Raw genomic sequence first — 21,539 nt, forward strand, 5'->3', positions numbered from 1 at the left:
ATTTTTATGGATGACGTCCGCACGCGCATTGATTTTGGTCTGTTCCAAGAAAAAAAACAAGAAATTCCGCTTCCTGTAACTATGACCAAAGAGTTCCTATTTGATATAATATGTTTCTGCAGGCCTGCAAAATCAATGGGATATGGAAAGAAACAGGACAGGACAACAACTGCTGTTCAACTTCAACTGATTTATTCAAATTATTGTTGTTTTCATGATGAATAAAAGAATTGTTAGTTGTTACACTGTGTTCTCTCATTCAATTGTGTCCTAACATGTGTCGTCGACTATTATATTTCAAATCTAGGCATCTTGTTTTTTTCGGCCCTTCTTGCTTTTTTTTCGCGCTCTCGCATTAGATTTAGGGTCTCCAAAGGACGTCATCCATAAAAATTACTTGGTGTAGCCTAAGGAAACAGTTTGTATTGCAAAAGTGGTAAACCACCTCAAGGTGTACAAGTGTACAAAGGGATTGCATTTGTCATTTCGGATGGCGACGTAAAGCCGGCGGCCCCGTGTATGAGGGAGCTTCGGGCGTAAGACTCAAGCATCAAACCTCTGCACGTAAAAGAACCCAACACACTTATCGAGAAGAGTGGGGGTGACCCGGTGTGCTTGGTCAAAAACGCAAGCCATGGCGAAGCCACATTGCACTACCACTAGCTACTTCAGTGTTCTCACCAGGATTTTTTCACAGCATAGGGGTCAGGTATAGAAGGCCAACTTTGCGAGGCCCAAGTCACTTGCGGAGTGCCAAAGACATGATAACGGTTGGGAGTCTGGCATCTTACTGCACAAAAGTTCATAACCAAATAAGACAATAATTCCTGCATTTTGAGGGAGAAATTTTGTGAAGTTAAAGTTTTTCCTCTGCCACATCCTCATTCTAAAGCCAAATATGAACTTTCTATATAAGATTTATGAAGGTTCTTCCCAGAAAGAAACACCCCTATGCTCATTGAAACACAGCATCGGGGTCCAGATCACAGCATCGAGGGTCCAAATCACAGCATCGGGGGCCCTATGCTGAAAAGGCCTCGCGAGAACACTGTAAGTAGAAAAAGCCTCATGCTTCACCTCAATTGAGGATGACTGCTTTACTTACTGTTCTGTATTCCTGCAGGGATATTCGGCATCAGTGACCATGATCTGCTGTACACCAAGCAGGCTGACCACGAAGAGCTTCCAGAAGGCCAGGATTACATCCAACAGAGGGTAGGGCAAACGTCTCATGTTTCTCTTTCATAGTCCAAGCTGTTGTGTTCGTCTGCTGCTGTAGATCAAACAGGCAGAGAGTGAGTCCTTTCCATCTGACTGTTCTCGGTGATCAGCCTGCTGTACATGTACACCAAACAGGCTGATCAAGAGGAACTCCCATAGTAGCGTGCGTAGTCCAGTGGTTAGCGATCTTGCCTCTGGAACTAGAAGCCCCGGGTTCGATTCTGGCTGTGTCGCTCACCCGACATACACGCTATTGGAAAGAGTCGCAGTCCTTAGGACAGGACGTGGTCCACTGTTCATTGTGCTTGTCGAAAAGAGCTAGGGGAATTTCCCTGTTACAGTGAACCTGTAAATACTGTACATAGCGTCTGTCTTCTTTGTCACGACCAGTGGAAGATTAGCTCTTCTGTTCATTGAGTTCACTTGAGCTAAACTGGTTCGAGATCACTTTCCTTTTTTTTTTTGCCAGAAGGCCAGGAGTCCATTGAACAGAGGGTAGGGCAAACGTCTCATGTTTCTCTTTCATTTTACAAACTGTTGTGTTTGAAGTGAAGTTTAAGGTCAAATCATGTCTGAAGGTATGTATGGGTTTTCCTTATCAGGAGATGGAAAAACGTTTAACTTTAAGCCGGCGTCACAATTCATGCCAGCATCGGCCGACTCTGTAGATCGCCCGAAGCTCGCCGAATTTCAAAATCGCCCGAGCGTCGACTGTATTTTCCAATGAAAATCTTGGGCGACGTCCGTCGAACACTAAAAACTAAAAATCCCCCATGAGATGGTACCATCCCTTGGACATGGACGAGGTCAGGATCGACTAACCTGGTAAAAGGCCAATATTTGGACCAAATTTTATTGCTAAAAATTGCCCGAAGCCCACGTCATCGACAGGACGTCGGCCGTACTTTGGCTGAAAATGCACATTTGAAGCTCGCCAACACGTCGGCCGAGCTGAATTTCTTATTTGTGACAGGGGCTTAAGACATGAAATTGTTATCATGGTGGTATCCTTTCCATTTGCAACATTTGTAGTTGCAACTTGCTCAACAAACCAGGATTTGAGGGGAATGAAAACACTTCTTACCTTAGTCTGTTGTTTTTTATTTCACCCAACTGTTTATCATATCGGTGCACAAGGCACTAAGAAGTATTTTTTATTCCCCTTACCCCTCTAGGTTTGTAGAGCATGTTGCATGGGTTGTAGCAACATGCTAAACAAACTTAAAGGTGAGGGGAATAAAAAATACTTGTTATTTAAGTCTATGCCAAAAATAGTTACTCAAGCAACTGAATAAAATTTTGAAGGGCCTTACATAAATCTTTTTTTTCACCCCGCTGTTAATCTTGTAGGTGCACAAGGCCCGCGAGCTGGTCATGGCCGAATCGCAACTCCATCACCAGATGAACGAGTTACGCCAGACGACCACGGAGGCCAGCTTCATGCGGCGCCACGGCGGGAAACAGCCGGGACAGGACCCGGGCGCCGCGGGGCCACGGGAAGGCTTCCCGGACAACCTGCCCGAACTCTTCCATCCCAGTCAGGACGACCAACCGCGCAATATGCCCAACAAACCTAGAGGTATAAAATAAGGGGAATAGACCTTTCTCACGCGGCGGCCATGATAGAATGAAAACGAGGCCCTTGTGGCAAACATTAGACCGATCCTAACTGTCAATCACAATTACCAGTTTAGCCAGTGATTACCTGATAATTAGAGAATCGACCAATGAGGAAGTGGCTGCATGACCGTCAAATATTTGCATTTCTATGTTTTTATTTTGCATTTCTACGCTCTGACAGAGGAGGGCGGAGACTATGGGATCGGTCAACGAAGCTCTAAATTGCTGCATCTTTTTTGTACATTGCATTAGTTGTAATATTGATACTTGGATATCATATTTTAAAACTTAATGTGATTTAGGAGGAAAACTAAATCTGTACATTATTTTTGCTTCTTTGCCTCATTGGCCTCGTCTTCATTCTATCATGTCCGCCGCGTGAGAAAGGTGTATAGATAACACTTCTTACCTTGTGCAAAAAGTACCTCTTACCTTTGTTATCAAACAAAAAAAATTCGCCAAAAATCGATATTTTCAAAATATTCGCGTTGACATGCATCATTCTTTAAGTATTACTCTCATGTACATGCCTGCAAAGTTATATTGATGAACATCGAAGCACAAGCCAAGGAGAGCGTGGCCTTATAGATCTTGATGACGAAATCATGACATCATACTAATTTACATAAATTATCACTTTGCTATAAGGTACTACCTTAACAAAAATAAGGTTGAGGAAGGTTTATAAAGCTAAGAAGAAAGGGTTTTTTCAAAAACATCCCAAAATTCCTCAGCCACCCTTCAACAATACCTTAAATGATGGGTGTGGGGTGAAAAAATCACAACCCATCTTTGATTTGTTGTTCTTGTCCCTTGGTGGTACAATGTAGTTGTTATAGAATTATCCTTTTTTTATAGTTAAAACTGATAAATCGTATGGTGGGGTAACTCTGTGACTGCACCAAATTGGTCATATGTGTCTTGTATTGAATGAACTTTTTTTAATGTTACTCCCATGCTCGTTTCTGGTGTACTACAAGCAGTTTAATTTTCTTTTAATTGTCTTTAACCCACCAGATCTATTGGCTAACCTACTAAGTAAGGTACCTTATTTCGTAAATTACTTCTTGATAGTTTGCAGTTTCATCATATTGTACCTCCACTAGGGGTGGATACCGGTTCGCTGGACCTGATTCGGACCTGTACCACATCCAAGAACCGAGTCCAAAAAACCTGAAAGCCAAAAACCTGAGTCCAAAAAAAAAATGAACAAAGTACAGATATATCAACATATTTTTCTATTTTGTTTGATGAAAAGTGTTTTGAGTCTCCTCTCTGACAAAGAAGGCATTCCAAATAAGTGCTACATTTAAATATCAAATACTGGTTTGTCTCCTTGCTTAATATTGGTTTAATAAAACAAAACATGTCAACAAGACAGGTTCAGGTCCGGACCTAAACCATAATCTCTGGACCTAAACCTGGACTTGGACCTTATCAAGCCAAACCGGTATCCACCCCTAACCTCCACTCTCTCCTCCAGCTAAGACTGTCAGCAGTGATGACTACTCAGACAGCCCCGCGCACCCCGCGTCCATTCCAGTTGACCTACCAGGCCAGTTCATAGACCTGCGGCAGGAAACTGAAGAGGTACGGTAGCAGACTAAAAGCCAGATTGTAGTTTTTCAGAGCTTATAAGAGTTTTAAAGGCACCCAGAGTATTTTATGAGGCTTGAGAACTGGAAATATTCTAGTTGCTGTAATCTTTATAAAATTGACATTTAATGCCACTGTTTACCACATTTGCGTGCAGATTTCTTATCAAAGGTGCTCAAAAGCGGCACACAAATAAGCTACATAGTGATCTTTTAGTTTCACGCGCCTAGTGTAAATAGACCGATACCATAGCCCCGCCCACCTCCGTCAAAACGTAGAAATGCAAAATTGAAACATAAAAATTCAAATATTTGACGGACATGCAGCCACTCTCTCATTGGTCGAATCGCTAATTGTGATGGACAGTCAGTATCAGTCTATTTGGGCTTGGATTTTCTATCAGTTCTCACCACACAACGACATTATATCTTTGCTCCTTTAATGTCGATATGCAATGGTATAGTGTTATTGAAACTTACTTTGTGTAGGAATGACAAGAGATTTGAGGTTTTTTATGCAAGTTGCAAGCCTCAGAAAATGCTCTGGATGCCTTTAAATGATACCTTGGGTTACTTAGATGTGCAAAAGTAAGGTGTGACAGGTTGTTCGGTGATTTATATTATAAACAGCTGCTGCTGTGCCACGTATCTGAGAAGCTGGTGTTTTTCGCTGAAGCATGGTTATGCCAGATACAGAAGCTGGTGTGTTAAGCTGAAAGATGATTAAATTACTTGTATACAGATATAGGCCAGACTAGACAATGATGTTTTTTCGTTCTACAGGAGCAGGCACAAAAGTTGGAGAAGAGTTTTGCAAAGATCAGCATCAGCAGCCAGGAGAAGGATGATGAAGAAGAAGAGCAGGAGCTCAGCAACAGCTTAACAGAGGTGGGTACGGCCATGTCCCCATGATGTACATGGTAAATGCAGTCCCACTGCTTAGCTTTATGGATCAAATTCCTTAAAGTTAATAAGTTTATTGCAATTTCCTGCCGAAGGCTAATTGCAAACAACATACACCAATAACAGGGTACAAAATAAGTATAAAAGCGACTAGACTACGAGTAGACTATAAAACGTAATTGTCTATAACTAGTGAAGGGTTTGACTTCTCTTCTGTAAACAATGGAAGACGAAATGTCCCACCTTTTCTATGATTTGTGGGTTTTTGTTAGTTAAAAGAAGAATGGTCTTTTCTTTGTCTGTAAGCTTAGAGAATCTCGGATAGATTTGAATATGTGGGCTGATGTTCAATCCCAGGGTCAGCCATGTGATTGTGAGGGATTATTATGTGATTTTGGATGCTGACGTAAAGCCGTGGGCCCTGTGTTTGAGGGAGATTTAGGTGTCAGTCTCAAGCAGCGTCAAACCTCTGCACATAAAAGGACCATTATCGATAGTGGTGCGTACCTAAACCCGAGTTTAGGTTTAGGTTCGGACTCGAGTCCAGAGGTTTAGGTTCAGGTTCGGACTTGAATGGAATGTGTGTGCTACGAATATTTGTTTTCCTGTTTCATGTAAAATTGCATATTGGCATATATTTTACATGCAATTTGAAAACTATAATATGCGGAATTATGTACAGTCAGTAATTAATGCAGAAGTTCAGTTATAAACACAAAACAGCAATGTTTTCATATTTTTCCAGTGCAAATTTCACGATCTAAGGAAGTTATAGGATGGTTTAAGGTACTCCTAAACCCGGGCTGAGGCATATGCTGATAATAAATTATTTCCATTAGACCTGGTGCTTTATAAGACCTATTTTTAAAATCTATAATGTTTTCCCCTTCAATGTCACAATTTAACCCCTAAATTGAAGGGTAAAGTTGCAGTTTTCATGCCGCAGTACGGAGGGGGGATCATGGACAACAGCCTACTCCGCCCCCCTGGGGAGCCCAGATGGTCCCGTGGCGGGAAAACAAGAGGCCGCTACGCCAATCAGGCTGCGCTAAGTGGATGACGACACGACTAATGGAGAATCCCCAAAGCTGTGCCAAGTGTGCATTTCCCGATTGAGTATTTGTAATAAACTGTACTGGTCTGAATTGCACGGATATGTGGACAACTATCACAAAAGAACTAGGTTCCATTCAGTAACGTTCATTTTTCTTCTTCATAAATCCATTGCCTACAAACTCTGATCTAAAGTTACAGTAAGGACTGTCTTTCTTGGATCGAGGGATGTACATCGTAGAGCGACGTAACATAATGTTCCGACTTCATGGCATAATTTTCAACAAAAAGCTTGACTGCACCGATATAAGTATGACAATAGAACTAAATTTCAGTAAGTTAGGTTCATTTTTATTAGTAAAAACTTCAATGCCTTCAAGCAGCGATCTAACGTTAACTGTAACGAATGAATTTCTTTCTTGGGTTGTCCATCCCGGAGTTACACAAATATTATCGCCAACTTCACAGCATATAAACAAATAAAGTTTACTAAGCAATAACTTCCGAAAACGTTACATACATGTCGATATTTTGTAGATACAACATCGAACGTGAAATAAGCAGATGTCTGGGCAAAATTTATATACAGAATCATCATAATTTTGATTTTGAGACCCAGCTTCACTTCGGACAAGTATATTTACGAATGTTCAACAATTAGCCCAAAAATCCCTTCTCTTCTTCACAAGTTCCGAAGAGAACTCCAATTCTTGTCTACTCACAGATAATACAATACAAGTAGGATAGTCGCGACACCGTTACGGCGGTCGGACATTTATTGGCTCCTCATCAGATCAGTCATGCCACTGACAGAAAGTTGGTAACCGCACGTATATAACAGGAGAGTAACAGAACGGATAACTCCGACATTACAGTTAATGGCATATCCGGGATTTCCGTACAGTCTATTATAACTTCAATGGACGTGGTTACAACGGTAGGTAAGGGGTGAACAAGTAGGTAAGCTCGTAGTACACAGTTTCTATGTCAGAAGTCTGTTCAAGTGCAGATCAGCCAATCTTCTTGAGGTCTAGTTTTGGAGACTTGTCATCTTCCTAAAGCCCCTGTCACACTTGTGCGCACAATCAAGCCCGCATGAGCCACGCATCAACATGTCGTTGGTCCAGGCCAAACCTGCAGTCAAAAGCAATTTCGTTGGCTCAATAACAAGGCTGCACAACGGTGGGTCAAAGTAGAACAACTTCTTCCCTGCAACTCCACATAACCCAACAAATGCTACCGCGGAACCCACGCGCACCTAAACATACGCACAAGTGTGACAGGGCCCTAAGGCCTACTTGAGGCCGACTATCGCTGCGAGCGGGCTACCCAACCCTAACTCCCCGGTGCCTGCCGGGAAGGGGGAGGTACGATTTATCCATGCTCTGTCCAGCTTAAGAGTGTTTACTCACTCTGATAAAACTGTGTATCACAAATGAGAGAGGTATAATTAAGAACGCAAGTGCTCTGATAAGGAGATCTACAATACAATAGGTACAGTGATTTTAACAAGGTAAAGTTACAGCCTAAGTACGGCCAACCACTGGCAATACAGAAGTACTAGTACAGTACCGAGGAATAACTTCAACGTTAGACTAAGTATATTCCTCACAAGGCAACTCCGGTATGTTATCTAAGAAGCTAAAGACAGCCAGTCTGTTGCCCGAGGGTGGGAGGGTGGGGGTTAACACGTCCAACTGCCAGGGGTGGTGAACGACGAATGAAGGGAAGGGGGGAACATCTGGGATTGATAAGGGGAGGGGAGGGTCACTAACACTGTGATCCGACAAGAACTGGTATTTCTCTTCTTCACAAGTTCCGAAGAGAACTCCAATTCTTGTCTACTCACAGATAATACAATACAAGTAGGATAGTCGCGACACCGTTACGAACAAAAAAGGATAGAACGGTCAATGTCACACCGCAGCTGGCAGACGTTTTACAGGGAGGGGATGCGAGCCACCTCCCAAACCATATTTCTATACCGCCCAGCAGGCAGGCGGTGCAGGGGGTACCACCGAGCGTACCCACCGTAACAGAGTAATCGAGCACACCGTCCTACAGTGTATCGGTAACCATCCCAGCCACACGGTTTATGACCGCTGGTTCCGTACCACCGAGGTTTCGCAACGTAATCGTAATCGGGCACACTGTTCCTACGGCGTATCGGTAACCACCCCAGCCGCACAGAGTGTGACCGCTGGTCCCGTACCTACCGAAGGTTCCAACGTAATCGTAATCGAGCGCACTGTCCTTACGGCGTATCGGTAACCGTCCCAGCCGCACAGAGTGTGACCGCTGGTTCCGTACCTACCGAAGGTTCCAACGTAATCGTAATCGAGCGCACTGTTCCTACGGCGTATCGGTGACCATCCCAGCCGCACGGAGTATGACCGCTGGTCCCGTACCTACCAAGGATACGCAACGTTACAAGCACACCGCCCTACAGTGTATCGGTAACCATTGCAGCCGCACGTAACGTGACCGCAGGTTCCATACCACCAAGTAGAGGCGCTCTACAGTGTATCGGTAACCATTGCAGCCGCACGTAACGTGACCGCAGGTTCCGTACCACCAAGTAGAGGTGACTCTCACAGCTGATCACACAGCAGCTGGGGGGGGGGGGTATTGTCGAGGCATCGTCCAGTCAACACACAACAGGTCGGGGAAAGGTTACAAGTCAACACAAGGTGAAAGTCAGCAGTCACAGCCAAGTGGTAGTTGTTAATTGTCAAGTCAGGTGGACAGGTTAAGGTTCACAGAAGGAGGGAGGGGTAAGGGGACAGGGAAGGGTAGGGTAGCGTAGGGTAGGGTAGGGCATAAGCAGGTATAGTCAACATCTCAGCTTAGAACACTGTGGATTCACTGTCAACTCAAGACAATAAAAGTTAATCAAGTTAATTAAGCAGCCTAATCTCGTCAAGATAAGTTACAAGAAAGCTTTTTGACACATGAGATACAGTAATTAAACGGTGACAGTTCTAATGCCTCAATAGTGTTCGGGTGACTGTTTCTAAGACGTAAGTCCAAGGATGGATTGAATTCAGTTCGGTAGCAATGTTGTTACGTGCATCCAGTGTCAGGGTAGTGTCCCACGCCTTGAGCCTGATCGTAAGTCATAGCAGTGCAAAGTCCGATGTTAGTCCGATGATAGTTCTCTATATAAACGACGATGAGTCGACGTTCTTAGGTCCATAACGCGGGCACTCCAGTCAGGCCTGTAACTCCTGAGATCACGTCCACGTTGGTCAAACACTGTCCTCCCGGGGAATTCCTTACAGTTAGGTCAGTCACTCAGGTCACGTTTAGTAAGGCTCCTTTCTGTGCTCGCCTGTCGGAGAAAGGGATGACCCACACACTGCATAGTGCGTGCATAGTGTCATACACTCATACATTCGAACAATACGGTTCAATATATGTTGCTGTACATGGATGTTACCAAAACAACCTGTAAGGGAACAGAGGATAATTCAAAAGATATACTGCACAAGGCCTGTCCTAATAACAGACAATCTTGATCATTCTTGAAAGAGTAGCCCGGCTGGTGATCGGCACAGCAGCAGCTTGTGTTAATTACTTGACAGTACATGTGTATCCTGAGAGGCTAAGCAGGGGGTCTGTTTAGAAAGACTTTAGAGGTGCAAAATCCTGCTGAAATGGTGATTACATCCACGGTATATAATTGCAATCTTCCTCAATTCGTATGGATGTGTCCTAGGAAAGCGCAACGGTGGGGAATTTTAAAAGTAAAACAAACTTCCAAGAGAACGGACCAAGATGGGCATGTATCAGGCGGCGGTCGCACAGCATGGTGCCCAGCGTAACACAACCTGCCAAATATGTTGTCGGGAAGAAAAAGAGGACTGAAGGAGGTTCATTAAAAACTAGTTAACAGGTCTTAATTACCAACCAGTGTGGCCAGCAGTCATGGCTGACTCCTGCACAAGTCCGGAGTACTAGTGTGAGAAGGTAATGGCATATAAGTCTTTTCAAGATGTAGACTAGGATGTAGGAGTTAAAGACCTGTAACAAAAAGATAAGAAAGGCAGGTCAAGATATGCTCCTGCCTGTCTAAAAAATAAGGGTGGTCCAGATGGCCAACAACACAGCAATGGGCGGAAGGGAGATCAGCATGGGGTTCAGCATGGGGCTCGGTGTATCTGATCTTATCTGATAATGTAACGAGAACCTTGCCAAATATGTAACGGAAAGGAAAGGACAGGGTTAAAACTAAATAACGTTCGAGCTCCATGCGATCATCTAAGGATAGTCAAAACAGAGGGGTTTCAGTACTTAGCTGGAAAGGAAAGGGTACATCGTCAATAACTGCGACCGTCTGAAGTTCATGACTGGAATGTGGGATGGTGGTCGTGGATACAGCAGGAACCAGCCGATAGTCGTGACAGCAGCCTTCCTCATCAAGGCAGTTTGAGTCGTCCAGTAGAGGCAGTCAATGTAGAACTCATGGTTCTTCTTCTGGTTGAAACGGCAGGGTTCCGGGGGATTGAAGCAAGGAGGTGAACGTTGAAGGGACGCACGCTCGTACCCAGCGCCGCGAAGAAGCCATAGGTTTAGATCGTGGGCTCAACCAATACACAAAATAAAACTATATGGAATCCACGGCTGTCATTTTGTTTTGTTTTGTTTGTCTCAATTACCTTAGCAAATCGTAAGTTGTGTGACTCTTGTGTGCGTCTCTATACAACGTGTGACTGTACACTAGTTAGCTAGTATTTTCTACAGTTACCGAGGCGAAAACAAGACGAAAGTTTACTATTTCGGGGGTAAAATGTTGCCACAATGGTGATACGTTATATCAAAGGGAACTTTAAAATGTACCTAATTTGGTGGCGCTGCGAGGGTGTTAGATTACCCTTCTAGATTGCCGAGAGGGGAGTTATGTCACGGAAGGGAGTTTGCTACGGTAGCGGGTTTGGCCTTCTCCGCAGACGCTGGCATAATTCCATCCAAGATGGCGCCCGCATATTTAATGAGCCGGTGTTGCCATGCGGGATAATGTATGCAAAGTGCCGACGGAAGCCCGAGCGCGCCCGAGCGCTGGGGGACCCGAGACATAATGATATGCAGCTGCTGTGCTACGTCACGATCTGCCAGAAATAGCACAGCGGAGACACGATCGGGGTATTTCACAACCAAAACAAAGGACGGTAACATTCTAACATCGAGATGTTAACCATGGCCGAGCTCCTCTGGCGGCAAAAAGGTGCCAAAATGAAGACATTTGCATTAATAAAAGCCAGTAGATCAAAATCACAACGGTCTGGAAATGGCAGCGAGTGGAGAAAACGTCGGAGAAGGGCTAAAAAACCTGAAAAATACCGCTTGTCGAGCCTCCAGAGAGGGGAGGGTGCCGTGCCCCCACCATGACTGCGACGGCAATGCTGTGTTTTTCCAGAAAGGAGCCGGCCTGGACGTGCACTATCGTTCTAAACACGGCACAAAATCTGACGCCACGGCGGAAAAAACAGCGAACCAGAAGCTGAGCCAGCTGTGTTTCGAAGAGATGAAGCAGAGACTGCAAGACCTCGAGGTACGTTTGCAGTTGTGAGGATTTGGATGCAATGGACGAGTTATGCTGAATTTATATCATGCACTGTTAAAGTTATTATAATATTTGCAGTTCGAGGAAGATTTCCAGCAAACAGGGAGACAAGTGCTCTAGGTTACTAAGTGCTATGGGTTTCTAACTGTTGAGTCGTATATAGTTTACTATTTCTATCTAAGACAAAAGTTAAAGGACTTCTTGTTTATTTTCAGACTTCAGTAAATAGTATTGTAAAGCCTTGTAATACAGTAACTGCGTTTCGTGTTGAAATGAAGAGAGTTATTGCAAGCCTGATAAAGTTCCCCAATAATGCATGTGCAAGTAGTCATTACTGTGAATAGGCTAATTTTGGACATCTGGAAATCATTTTGAAGAAAAAAAAACTGAAAATGTGTGTGTATAACTGGGTTCTCCAACTTATATATCTGTATATTTTGATTAAGTAATACTAAAGACATGAACAAAAGTATTTGTACTTGTATTATAATACAAAAGCAAACTCTTGGATAGTACATTGTACTTATGTTTTGTGTCACCTCTTTGTCTTACAGGTAAATGAGCAGGCAGGTGAACAGTTCTCAGTTACAAGCCCAGCACTGTCAACTAAAGTCACTGCAACAAGGCCCGAAGTTGCTGCAAAAAAGGCGGGCATCGTACTCCATGCCGGAGCCTTTCTGAACTCCTTCTCGAGTGGGCGCCCACCATATCCCTTGAGCGTTGAAGGGAAAGACAAGGAGGTCAACTATCACCTGTGGTATCTTTCAGAGACAGCAGAGGACAGTAAGAAATTCATAACTATTGTCTGTAAGCCAGTCGGTGTAAAAATGTTTTCCAAGCATCCCGATCAACAGGAGACTGCCAAGAGCAATGCTACATGTCCAGCTCCAGACACAACAGACATTGCTGATCCACTGGAGGAGTGCCTCAGAAGAGTTTTCAGCCTACCCTCCTTCCGAGCTGGACAGAAGGATGTCGAAGGCCTCCTTTTAATCTGCAGCTATTTTAAGTCAGGGTATTTGATATTCTTTCATGATGGAACATGTATTTAACATCGAGGGAAGTACAATATACTTCAATAATGGATGACCTGTTCCTCTCAATAAGGATTATTGCCTGTATATTTTTACATAAATGTTGCGACATAAGTTTTGTATGTACAGTTTTTATCTCAATACATAACTGCTGAATTGACTGAAAGCTGTGAATTGCCAAAGAAGACAGATAAGTTAAATGGAGACCATTTCAATTGTTGTTATAATGATCATCCCACACCACAAAGGACAAGCAGAAGTAGTATGTATATACATGTCTTTTATTTACATGGTTGTAAAGTACAGTTCAAAATTAGATCATACCTCTATCAAGTAGGTATGCGGTGTGAATTAACATGAATACTCAAACCTAGAGTACTGATAGCCATGTGCAGAAGTAGTTCAAGTAGTTAAAATAGTACAACCAGTGTAAATCCTCCTCTGCACCTTCCTCGAACTTACTCAACAGGTAACCCCGTACAAGAGAACGCACTTTGTCCTGCTGACTCCGGGCACTCCCAGGGGCACTCCCGGTGCTTGCCCGCTTTGAGGAGGGCTGAGGGAGGGCCTTAGAGTTTGGGGTCATGAGCCGCTTTTTGTCTTTCCTGGGTGTGTTAGTTGGAGTCGTTGTGGATGGTGACTGTTCCGGTAGAAACCTGGCCAGTGGTTTGTCATCATCCGACGATGTCTCACTGTCATCCAGAAGACACCTGGCCAGGAGTCTGTCATCATCAGATGACTCGCCGTCCGCCATTTCTGCAAGCAAAAACTTTTGGTTACTGTGTGTAAATGCTGACAAGTTGGACTGATACAAACTTAATATAACATCAAATACTAACTTACTTTTGCCTAGCTATGTTGGTCGTGATGGGCCCCTTACTTGAGTTAACAAAGGCTAAGAACTGAAATGTTTTATTCCATGCACTTAAATAGAAAGAATAATCTATATACTTGCATACAATATCAGTACCTTTACATAGGTAACCATTTAAACCCAATGGGTTCAGATAAAAAAACTGTTTACATAATAGGTTAATTGACTCCACTATTGGATGGGGCTGTTTCTGCCAATTAAAAGGTTTTATCATTCTACAATTTACTGATGAAGAGTATTGAAAATATTTGTTCTATAAATGCTATAAAATCTAGTTTCATGATGGGTTATATAACACCCCAGTCAACAATTATTGCATTTAAAAGAAATTATCTCAAATTCTTGCTGAACAAAATACACATAAAATGGCAATTGTACCCAGTAATTTGAGCCCTGGAGGCATATCAGTGCATGAAAACCACAATGAAATGTAGCATTAACACAGGATGCAATATAAAACTTGTAGGAGTTGTTTAAAACACACGAAAACGTATAAGTTTCCATTTCAGGCATCCCACGCGTGGCGTTGCCAAAAACACCCCCCCCCCCGCAACAAACACGCGAAACTACGAATTTGCCACATCGTCACACCAATGAAAATCACAGTTATGGAGAAATTGGAAATCGCCACACAATCTATGTACATCAGAGGACATATTGATAAAATATCCAGAACGGGAAGTATGTTATGCCAGTGAAATTTGGCGATAAACGAGGCCAAAAATTTTCAAGAGCGTCAACAACACGGCGGCCATCTTTTCCCACAAAAATCATACAAGTTTAGCCTGCCGCTGTCAACTAATTTCATATAAATACTCGGCAATTTTGTACCGACGCTAAGAACTGGTCAACATACTATAGATACAAATAGATATAACTGGGTTGATTTTCCATTTGAAGTAATAACAACGAGTTGAAACGCGTACATAAATAATTTGCATAAATCAAGACAAATTTTCCACAATTTTCAGATCGAATTTACAAACCATCCAATGTTATCTCGATACATCTGTTCCTTGTTGCAACGACCTTACGTACCAAAGAAAGCAGGCATAGATTTTCATAGCAGTCAGATATCGATAACATGCAGAAAACTTACCTCAAAACTTGGGGACTGTCGTGCAGAAATCGGAGCTCTCGTACAGTGAAATCTGGCAGCGTCGATCCACACATACATTCACGTCCCCAGGATACTACCGTCCTCCCAGCATGCTTCGCGCACCAAAAATACGCTCTCTGTCCCAGGGCTGTCTTTGCGAACAAACCGCTATAGTAGCCCTCATGCGGCCAAAAAGTGAATTGCATAAAAGACTCGCACTCGCATATTCAGTGGAACAAGTCAATTTATTACGACGCTGTGAAGGAGCGTGGAAGGGACGCCGAAGGTTCACCGATCGAGAATGATTGCAGGGTAGCTGGAGGACCATGTGTCAGTGAAAGCCAAAATACCGATTCGGAAGTGTTCAGCAACATTAGTCCATGACTGGTAGACAGCTAAATGTAGGAGATCCACGACTCGTAGGCATAAGAGTAATCCAAGATAGGTCGAAGTAAACTCAACAAGGACGGTCAAACTGATGAGGAGCCAAAGTTAACACGTCCAACTGCCAGGGGTGGTGAACGACGAATGAAGGGAAGGGGGGAACATCTGGGATTGATAAGGGGAGGGGAGGGTCACTAACACTGTGATCCGACAAGAACTGGTATATACCACATCCAGCCATGCTATCTATCCCGACCACCAGTTCAACATCGTTGATCGCCAAGCCGCGTAAAAGCTGTTTTTGTCGCGAGAAAACGCGCGTATGTCCGTGCATCTTTGATCATCACGGCATGCACGGCATACTATTTTCGACAACAATGGGGTCGAGACGTGTCCGGCGTCAGAAACAAGTCTGTAACTCCAGAAAACCCGAGTAGGATTCCTCTAGAAAGGCCTCAGAATAATCGTAAAGACTTCTCCCACGAAGCTATGTAGGATAGAGCCCGGTAAACGACTGTCTTCCGGGCTAAATCTCGTCCCGAAGCGGACGGCGCAGGTCGCCGGGCTCAAGAGGTCCGCCATTTTGTTTGACTCCGGGGGGGAAATGACGTCACGTTCTGTTGTTGTGGCGTGTTTTGGCTGTTCTTCACTCCCTCCGGAAAACTTTTATCCATGTTTTGCCTTCTAAATCCGCCAGGAAGCGCTTTTTGAAAGGACACTGACCCTCATTTAACAGGAAGTGATCGGGCCCGTGGAATGCGGCCAAAAAAACAGCGATTTCGACACTTTTACGGCTCCTGAAGGGGAAAAACGTTACATATACAATAGATATATGATTTTCAAAACGAATCCATGGTAAAACTACGTATGAAATATGGGGGAAAAGGTCATTTTTGTGGAGATAACCCTCTAAACTAAACCGTCAAATTTCGCCGAAACAATGCCGTGCTATTTGAGTCGGTGAAGGCTGGCTGCATAGGGGGCAATAAAGATAACCGAAAAAAATTCCTAAAAAATCAGCATTTGAAAATATGAGAGAAAAAAAACATGATATTTTTACTATTACCATTATGTACATTTCTGAGAAATACCATTGATTTTTACCCAAGCTCTAGCCTGGAAATTTGATTTTTCTAAAAATGGGCGTGGCCCCATTACTATTGATGACGTCATCGTGAAGTCATAAAAATTTGCATAAATTACCGTCTTGCAACAAGGTATTATGTTACAAAAGCTCAAAGTCCATAGTTAACTGCAACATATAGTTTGATATACCCTTTGAATTCCTCAGCCGGGGTTTAGGAGTACCTTAAATCAAAAAGGAGTGTAAAAGTGAGAGATTTTTTTTCAAGTCCGGACTTGATTCCAGATGTAAAGGGTTTTTTGGACTTGAACCTAAAGGTTAGGAACAGGTCCGGAACAGGTCCGGGGTTTAGGTACGCACCACTAATTGTCGAGAAGAGTAGGAATGGTCCAGTGTGCTTGTGCATGTACAAATACAAAGGTACGTGTACACAAGCAGTAAAGAGGCTGTATTGCATGACCACTTCTGAAAAAGCGCAATCCTTCGTCTGAGGTCGTCCGCTTTACCCTTTATAGTTTCTGGTGTTTCATCTGATTGTTTATTGTAGTTCTTGAAAGAAAACAAGACACTGTTGCTTCTCTTTCTTATCAAGATGATTCAAACCAAAAATGCATGTACTTAAGGGAAGAAGCTGTCTTTGTAGTGTACTATTTCATAGATTTAACTTACTAATAGGTACAGCTACATGCAAAATTATTCAACCCCCCTTGCTTTTTGGACATTTTGGCAAATTGAGGAACTTTACAACTGCATGATATTACTAAATCATATAAGTGATGAACAGATATGTTATTACAGTCTGATACCACAGCAAAAGTTAAGATTTTTTTCATAGTCCATCCAAAATAGCAACTTTCACACAAATAGTATGTTGCAAAATTATTCAACCCCCTATGAGGGGTTGTCTTTAGTACTTAGTGCAGCACCCCTATTTATCTAAAAGCTGAATTCACCTGATGTAGACGTGAACGATAGCTTGTCACAAGCTTTTGGCAGTGCTCTTTGGGAATTTCGGCCCATTTCTCGTGGGCAATGGTCTCCGGCTAGCAATTTTCTGAGGTTTACGTACGGCAACAGCTTTCAATAGATCCAACCCAAAATTCTGAACTGATTTTAAGTCTGGAGACTGTTATGGGTACTCAAGAACCTTCCAGGTTCTTTTTCTGACCAAACATGTGGATGTCGATGTGTGCTTGGGGTTATTGTCTTGCTGGAATGTCCAATGACGCCCCAGCTTCAACTCCTTAACGGACCTGGCGACATTCTTGGCCAAAATTTCAGCAGCCACAGTGATATTTCTTAGAAGACAGGTGGACAAGAACCATATGATTACTGTAAAAGTCCTGAAAAACAATTTGGCTGAAGGAGAAACTGTTGTTTCAGTGGAAACAGTGCGCTGCACACCTCATGCTGAAGGGCTCAAGGCCAGAACCCCAAGACCCACACCATTGCTGAAGCCATGCCCCAGGAAAAGTTGCCTCCAGTATGCTCAAAACAACCTACTAATGCCACAGTAGTTTTTGGACACTGTTATATGGACTGACGAAACAAAAAAACTTGTCCTCTTTGGTCCTTCGTGTCAGAGGTATGTTTGGCACAGGAAAGACTACGCATACGCAGAGAGGTACACCCTGCCTACCGTGAAGCATGGTGATGGGTCTGAGATTCTTTGGGGGTGTTTTGCTTCTAATGGCACTGGGAATATCCACCGTGTTGAAGGCATCATGAAATAAAACCAGTACTAGGATATTCTGGGCAGGAAAGTTACCAATTCCGTTAGAAAGTTGAAGCTGGGGCGCCATTGGACATTCCAGCAAGACAATAACCCCAAGCACACATAGACATCCACATATGTTTGGTCAGAAAAAGAACCTGGAAGGTTCTTGAGTACCCATAACAGTCTCCAGACTTAAACCCAGTTGAGAATTTTTGGTTGGATCTGAAGACAGCAGTTGCGGTACGTAAACCTCGGAAAATTGCTGAGCTGGAGACCATTACCTACGAGAAATAAGCTGAAATTCCCAAAGAGCACTGCCAGAAGCTTGTGACAAGCTATCGTTCACGTCTACATCAAGTGAATTCAGCTTTTAGATAAATAGGGGTGCTGCACTAAGTACTAAAGACAACCCCTCATAGGGGGTTGAATAATTTTGCAACATACTATTTGTGTGAAAGTTGCTATTTTGGATGGACTATGAAAAAAATCTTAACTTTTGCTGTGGTATCAGACTGTAATAACATATCTGTTCATCACTTATATGATTTAGTAATATTATGCAGCTGTTAAGTTCCACAATTTGCCAAAATGTCCAAAATGCAAGGGGGGTTGAATAATTTTGCATGCAGCTGTACATGTATGACTTGATTTGTGATGTGTTGTAAGAACATGGTTGTCTTAAGGTATTGTTGAAGGGTGGCTACGTAATATTTTGAAATATCGATTTTTGGCGATCATTTTTTGTTTGATAACAAAAAAAATTCGCCAAAAATCGATATTTCAAAATATACTCGTAGGCACGCGTCATTCTTTAAATATTACTATCATGTACATTCCTGCAGAGTTATATTGATAAACATCGAAGAACAAGCCAAGGAGAGCGTTTTTTCTAAAAAAAAGTGGCGTGGCCTTATAAATCTTGATGACGTAATCATGACATCATACTGATTTGCATAAATTATCACCTTGCTATAAGGTACTACCTGAAAAAAAATTAAGGTTGAGGGAGGTTTATAAAGCTTAAGAAAGCGTTTTTTCAAAAACATCCCAAAATTCCTCAGCCACCCTTCAACAATACATGTACCTTAAGGAAAAAAGCTGTCTTTGTAGTGTACTATTTCATAGATTTAACTACTTGTATAACTTGATGTGTGACGTGTTGTAAGAACATGGTTGTCTTAATTCTGCTTTTCACTACAGGATGAGCAAGAGGATGCTGAGGACGAGCAACTACAGATGGCTTTGGCCATGTCTCTGCAGGTATGTGTCACACTGACTTTCTCTGTCTAGGGCTCTATTTGGAGCTAGCCTAAACCTATTATAGCTGCCAAGTCTCTTTGATCCTCTTTGCAACTTGGCAGCTATGGTAGGTTTGTATAGCAGCCTCTCCTCACCCTGGGAGAGCTGCTAGAGATGTCAGGCTAGTACTGTAGTTCTTGTTTCTTTCACTGTAACTTTAGGTTCACTGTTTTCACAGTCACCTCTGGACCGTGAACTTATCATCACCGTGAAAAACCTATTTATGATTCCTCCACACATCTTTTCTGTAAATCACTTGCTGCCACCATGAAGCTTAAGTTTAGTGAAAATGTCAATTTTTCTTACACCGTGAAATTTTGCTACCGTGAACTTATAGTGAATTACAGTATGTGCAGGGCTCCAGACTAACTTTTGGACCTAGGAGCACCGTGCTCCCAACCCCAAAAAATTGGGCGCACCAGCAAAAATTTAGGCGCACCAGCAAAAATTTAGGCGCACCAACAAAAATTTAGGCGCACCAGTGTCACTAAAAACATTTGGGGCACAAGCAAGTCTCTTGGACACACCAAGTAATACCTATGAATTAATGGTAACAAGCTTAAATAATGTGTTTTGCTAGATAATTAAAGAAAAAGCACAGTCCAGCTAAGTTAAAGACCTACATGTACGCTGATAGGTGAAAAGAAGGGATTTTAGACCGTTCTTGGGGAAGTAGGACAAATCACACCATCTCTTATAGCCAAGTGCTTTATTGACTTGAATCTTGTACCTGCAGCCATGGCCAGGCATGACTGTTGTCAACTGTTGAAAAATATGTTTTAAATGTTTAAAAAGTTAACTTAGCAGTCCATGATTTAGGCATATACATGTCATTTTTGATGGGAGCACTGTGCTCCTAAGAAAAAATTTCCAGGAGCACCAGCTAATTTTGGGGAGCATGTTCTCCTAAATTGGGCTTAGTCAGGAGGGCTGGGAGGGCTGATGTGTCTGTATAGGCAAATCATTCCTACACAAATGTAAGCACTGTCATTGCTATGAGGTACTAGTGTATTTGCCCTAAACCTAAGGCATCTTCTGGGAAACCAACTCTATCTGGCTAAACAAACATGTTTTGGATTGTGAAATATTTCAAATAATCTGTTTTGTTGTTCATGCACAGGACAACCATCATCAGAGCCATGAGACCTTAACAAGAGAACCTCTCACCAATGTGACCAACATTAGCAAGGGGAAAGGTCAGTTTATGAAAGTTCTGCTCTTTTTATGTTGTATTATTGAAACGGGAAGACATACCCGCACTCCTCTAGAACAACGATTATGTAAACATTGTACTTTGAATAGAATAGAAGACGAATGTCATTCTGTGGTAGAGTGTGGATTATATACCAAAGAAAGAGATGAACTATATAAGCTTGTAGAAAACCTATTTCCCTACTTCACACATTTAAGTACTGTACAAAAATTCATATTCCTAATGCAACTAGACAAACCTCCCATTGAAAAACACGTCTGTTCTTTTATATCTACTATAACCGAAAAGCGAGGAGAAGTAGAATTTATTTAATGATAGTCATATTCTTTTATGTCCGTTAACTGTACTTGTATTTTGTTTTGTTGTGACCTGTACTTAGCCAAGTGTGGCATAAATGTGCAATAAAGGTCTTCATTCATTCATTCATTCATTATTTAGTATACATTTTTTGGGTGTGTTAACTATTTTCTTTCAACTAAGGTCAGGTTTATTTTTGTACGTCTTGTTTGGCCTGTTTCGTTTCCCTATCATCCGTCTTCCATCTGTAAGAAGAGTGATGAAATTAGAAGGTTGCTGCAAAGAGTAGTAGAGCCTATATAGGCCTTAAGGAAGGTACATGTAACTGGGGAGTTACTAAAGTGCCATGGTTATCATCAATATGGTTTTGTGATTATCTCCATGAAAAAAGGCTTTTCCATGGAGATACTGTTTTGCGTGCGTTTGGTGTTTGTGTGTATGTTTGTGTCACCGGATGCTTAAAGTCAGCATAACTGTAGAACGTGTACATGGATTGTAATGATATTTGGTATGTGGGTAGGTGTTAGGAGGAGGAAGGTCAAGGTCGATTTTGGCCCCCTGGTATGTGTCACTGGAACTGCAA

The 21,539-nt window shown here is 42.6% G+C and overlaps 2 protein-coding genes and 1 long non-coding RNA gene across 3 annotated transcripts in view; 2 read left to right on the plus strand and 1 right to left on the minus strand.

Moving 5' to 3' along the window:
* LOC136437961 (DNA excision repair protein ERCC-6-like) overlaps window positions 1-21,539 on the plus strand; it is a 52,841-nt gene that overhangs the window by 25,195 nt on the left and 6,107 nt on the right. The window contains exons 18-23 of the mRNA XM_066432566.1: window positions 1,124-1,215; window positions 2,572-2,800; window positions 4,325-4,431; window positions 5,220-5,324; window positions 19,348-19,407; window positions 20,567-20,642. Of these exons, the coding sequence (XP_066288663.1) occupies window positions 1,124-1,215; window positions 2,572-2,800; window positions 4,325-4,431; window positions 5,220-5,324; window positions 19,348-19,407; window positions 20,567-20,642 (669 nt within the window). The remainder of the gene's footprint in view (window positions 1-1,123; window positions 1,216-2,571; window positions 2,801-4,324; window positions 4,432-5,219; window positions 5,325-19,347; window positions 19,408-20,566; window positions 20,643-21,539) is intronic.
* LOC136438266 (uncharacterized) lies at window positions 11,042-13,007 on the plus strand. Its single transcript, XM_066433030.1, has 2 exons — window positions 11,042-11,943; window positions 12,510-13,007. The coding sequence occupies exons 1-2, from the start codon at window positions 11,680-11,682 to the stop codon at window positions 13,005-13,007; spliced, it is 762 nt and encodes a 253-aa protein (XP_066289127.1). The 5' UTR covers window positions 11,042-11,679.
* Window positions 13,253-15,232, minus strand: LOC136437960 (uncharacterized). The gene is made up of 2 exons (XR_010756356.1): window positions 14,963-15,232; window positions 13,253-13,745 (listed from the first exon to the last, which is right to left on the minus strand). It is a non-coding gene; the product is annotated as an uncharacterized lncRNA (long non-coding RNA).

The sequence above is a fragment of the Branchiostoma lanceolatum genome, chromosome 7 (assembly GCF_035083965.1).
Source record: "Branchiostoma lanceolatum isolate klBraLanc5 chromosome 7, klBraLanc5.hap2, whole genome shotgun sequence".
NCBI classification, from domain to species: Eukaryota; Metazoa; Chordata; class Leptocardii; order Amphioxiformes; family Branchiostomatidae; genus Branchiostoma; species Branchiostoma lanceolatum.

Coding starts and splice junctions, on each gene's coding strand:
- LOC136438266 (XM_066433030.1), top strand. CDS start 11,680: ATGGCAGCGAGTGGAGAAAACGTCGGAGAAGGGCTAAAAAACCTGAAA. Junction 11,944..12,509: donor AGAGACTGCAAGACCTCGAG/GTACGTTTGCAG, acceptor TTTGTCTTACAG/GTAAATGAGCAGGCAGGTGA.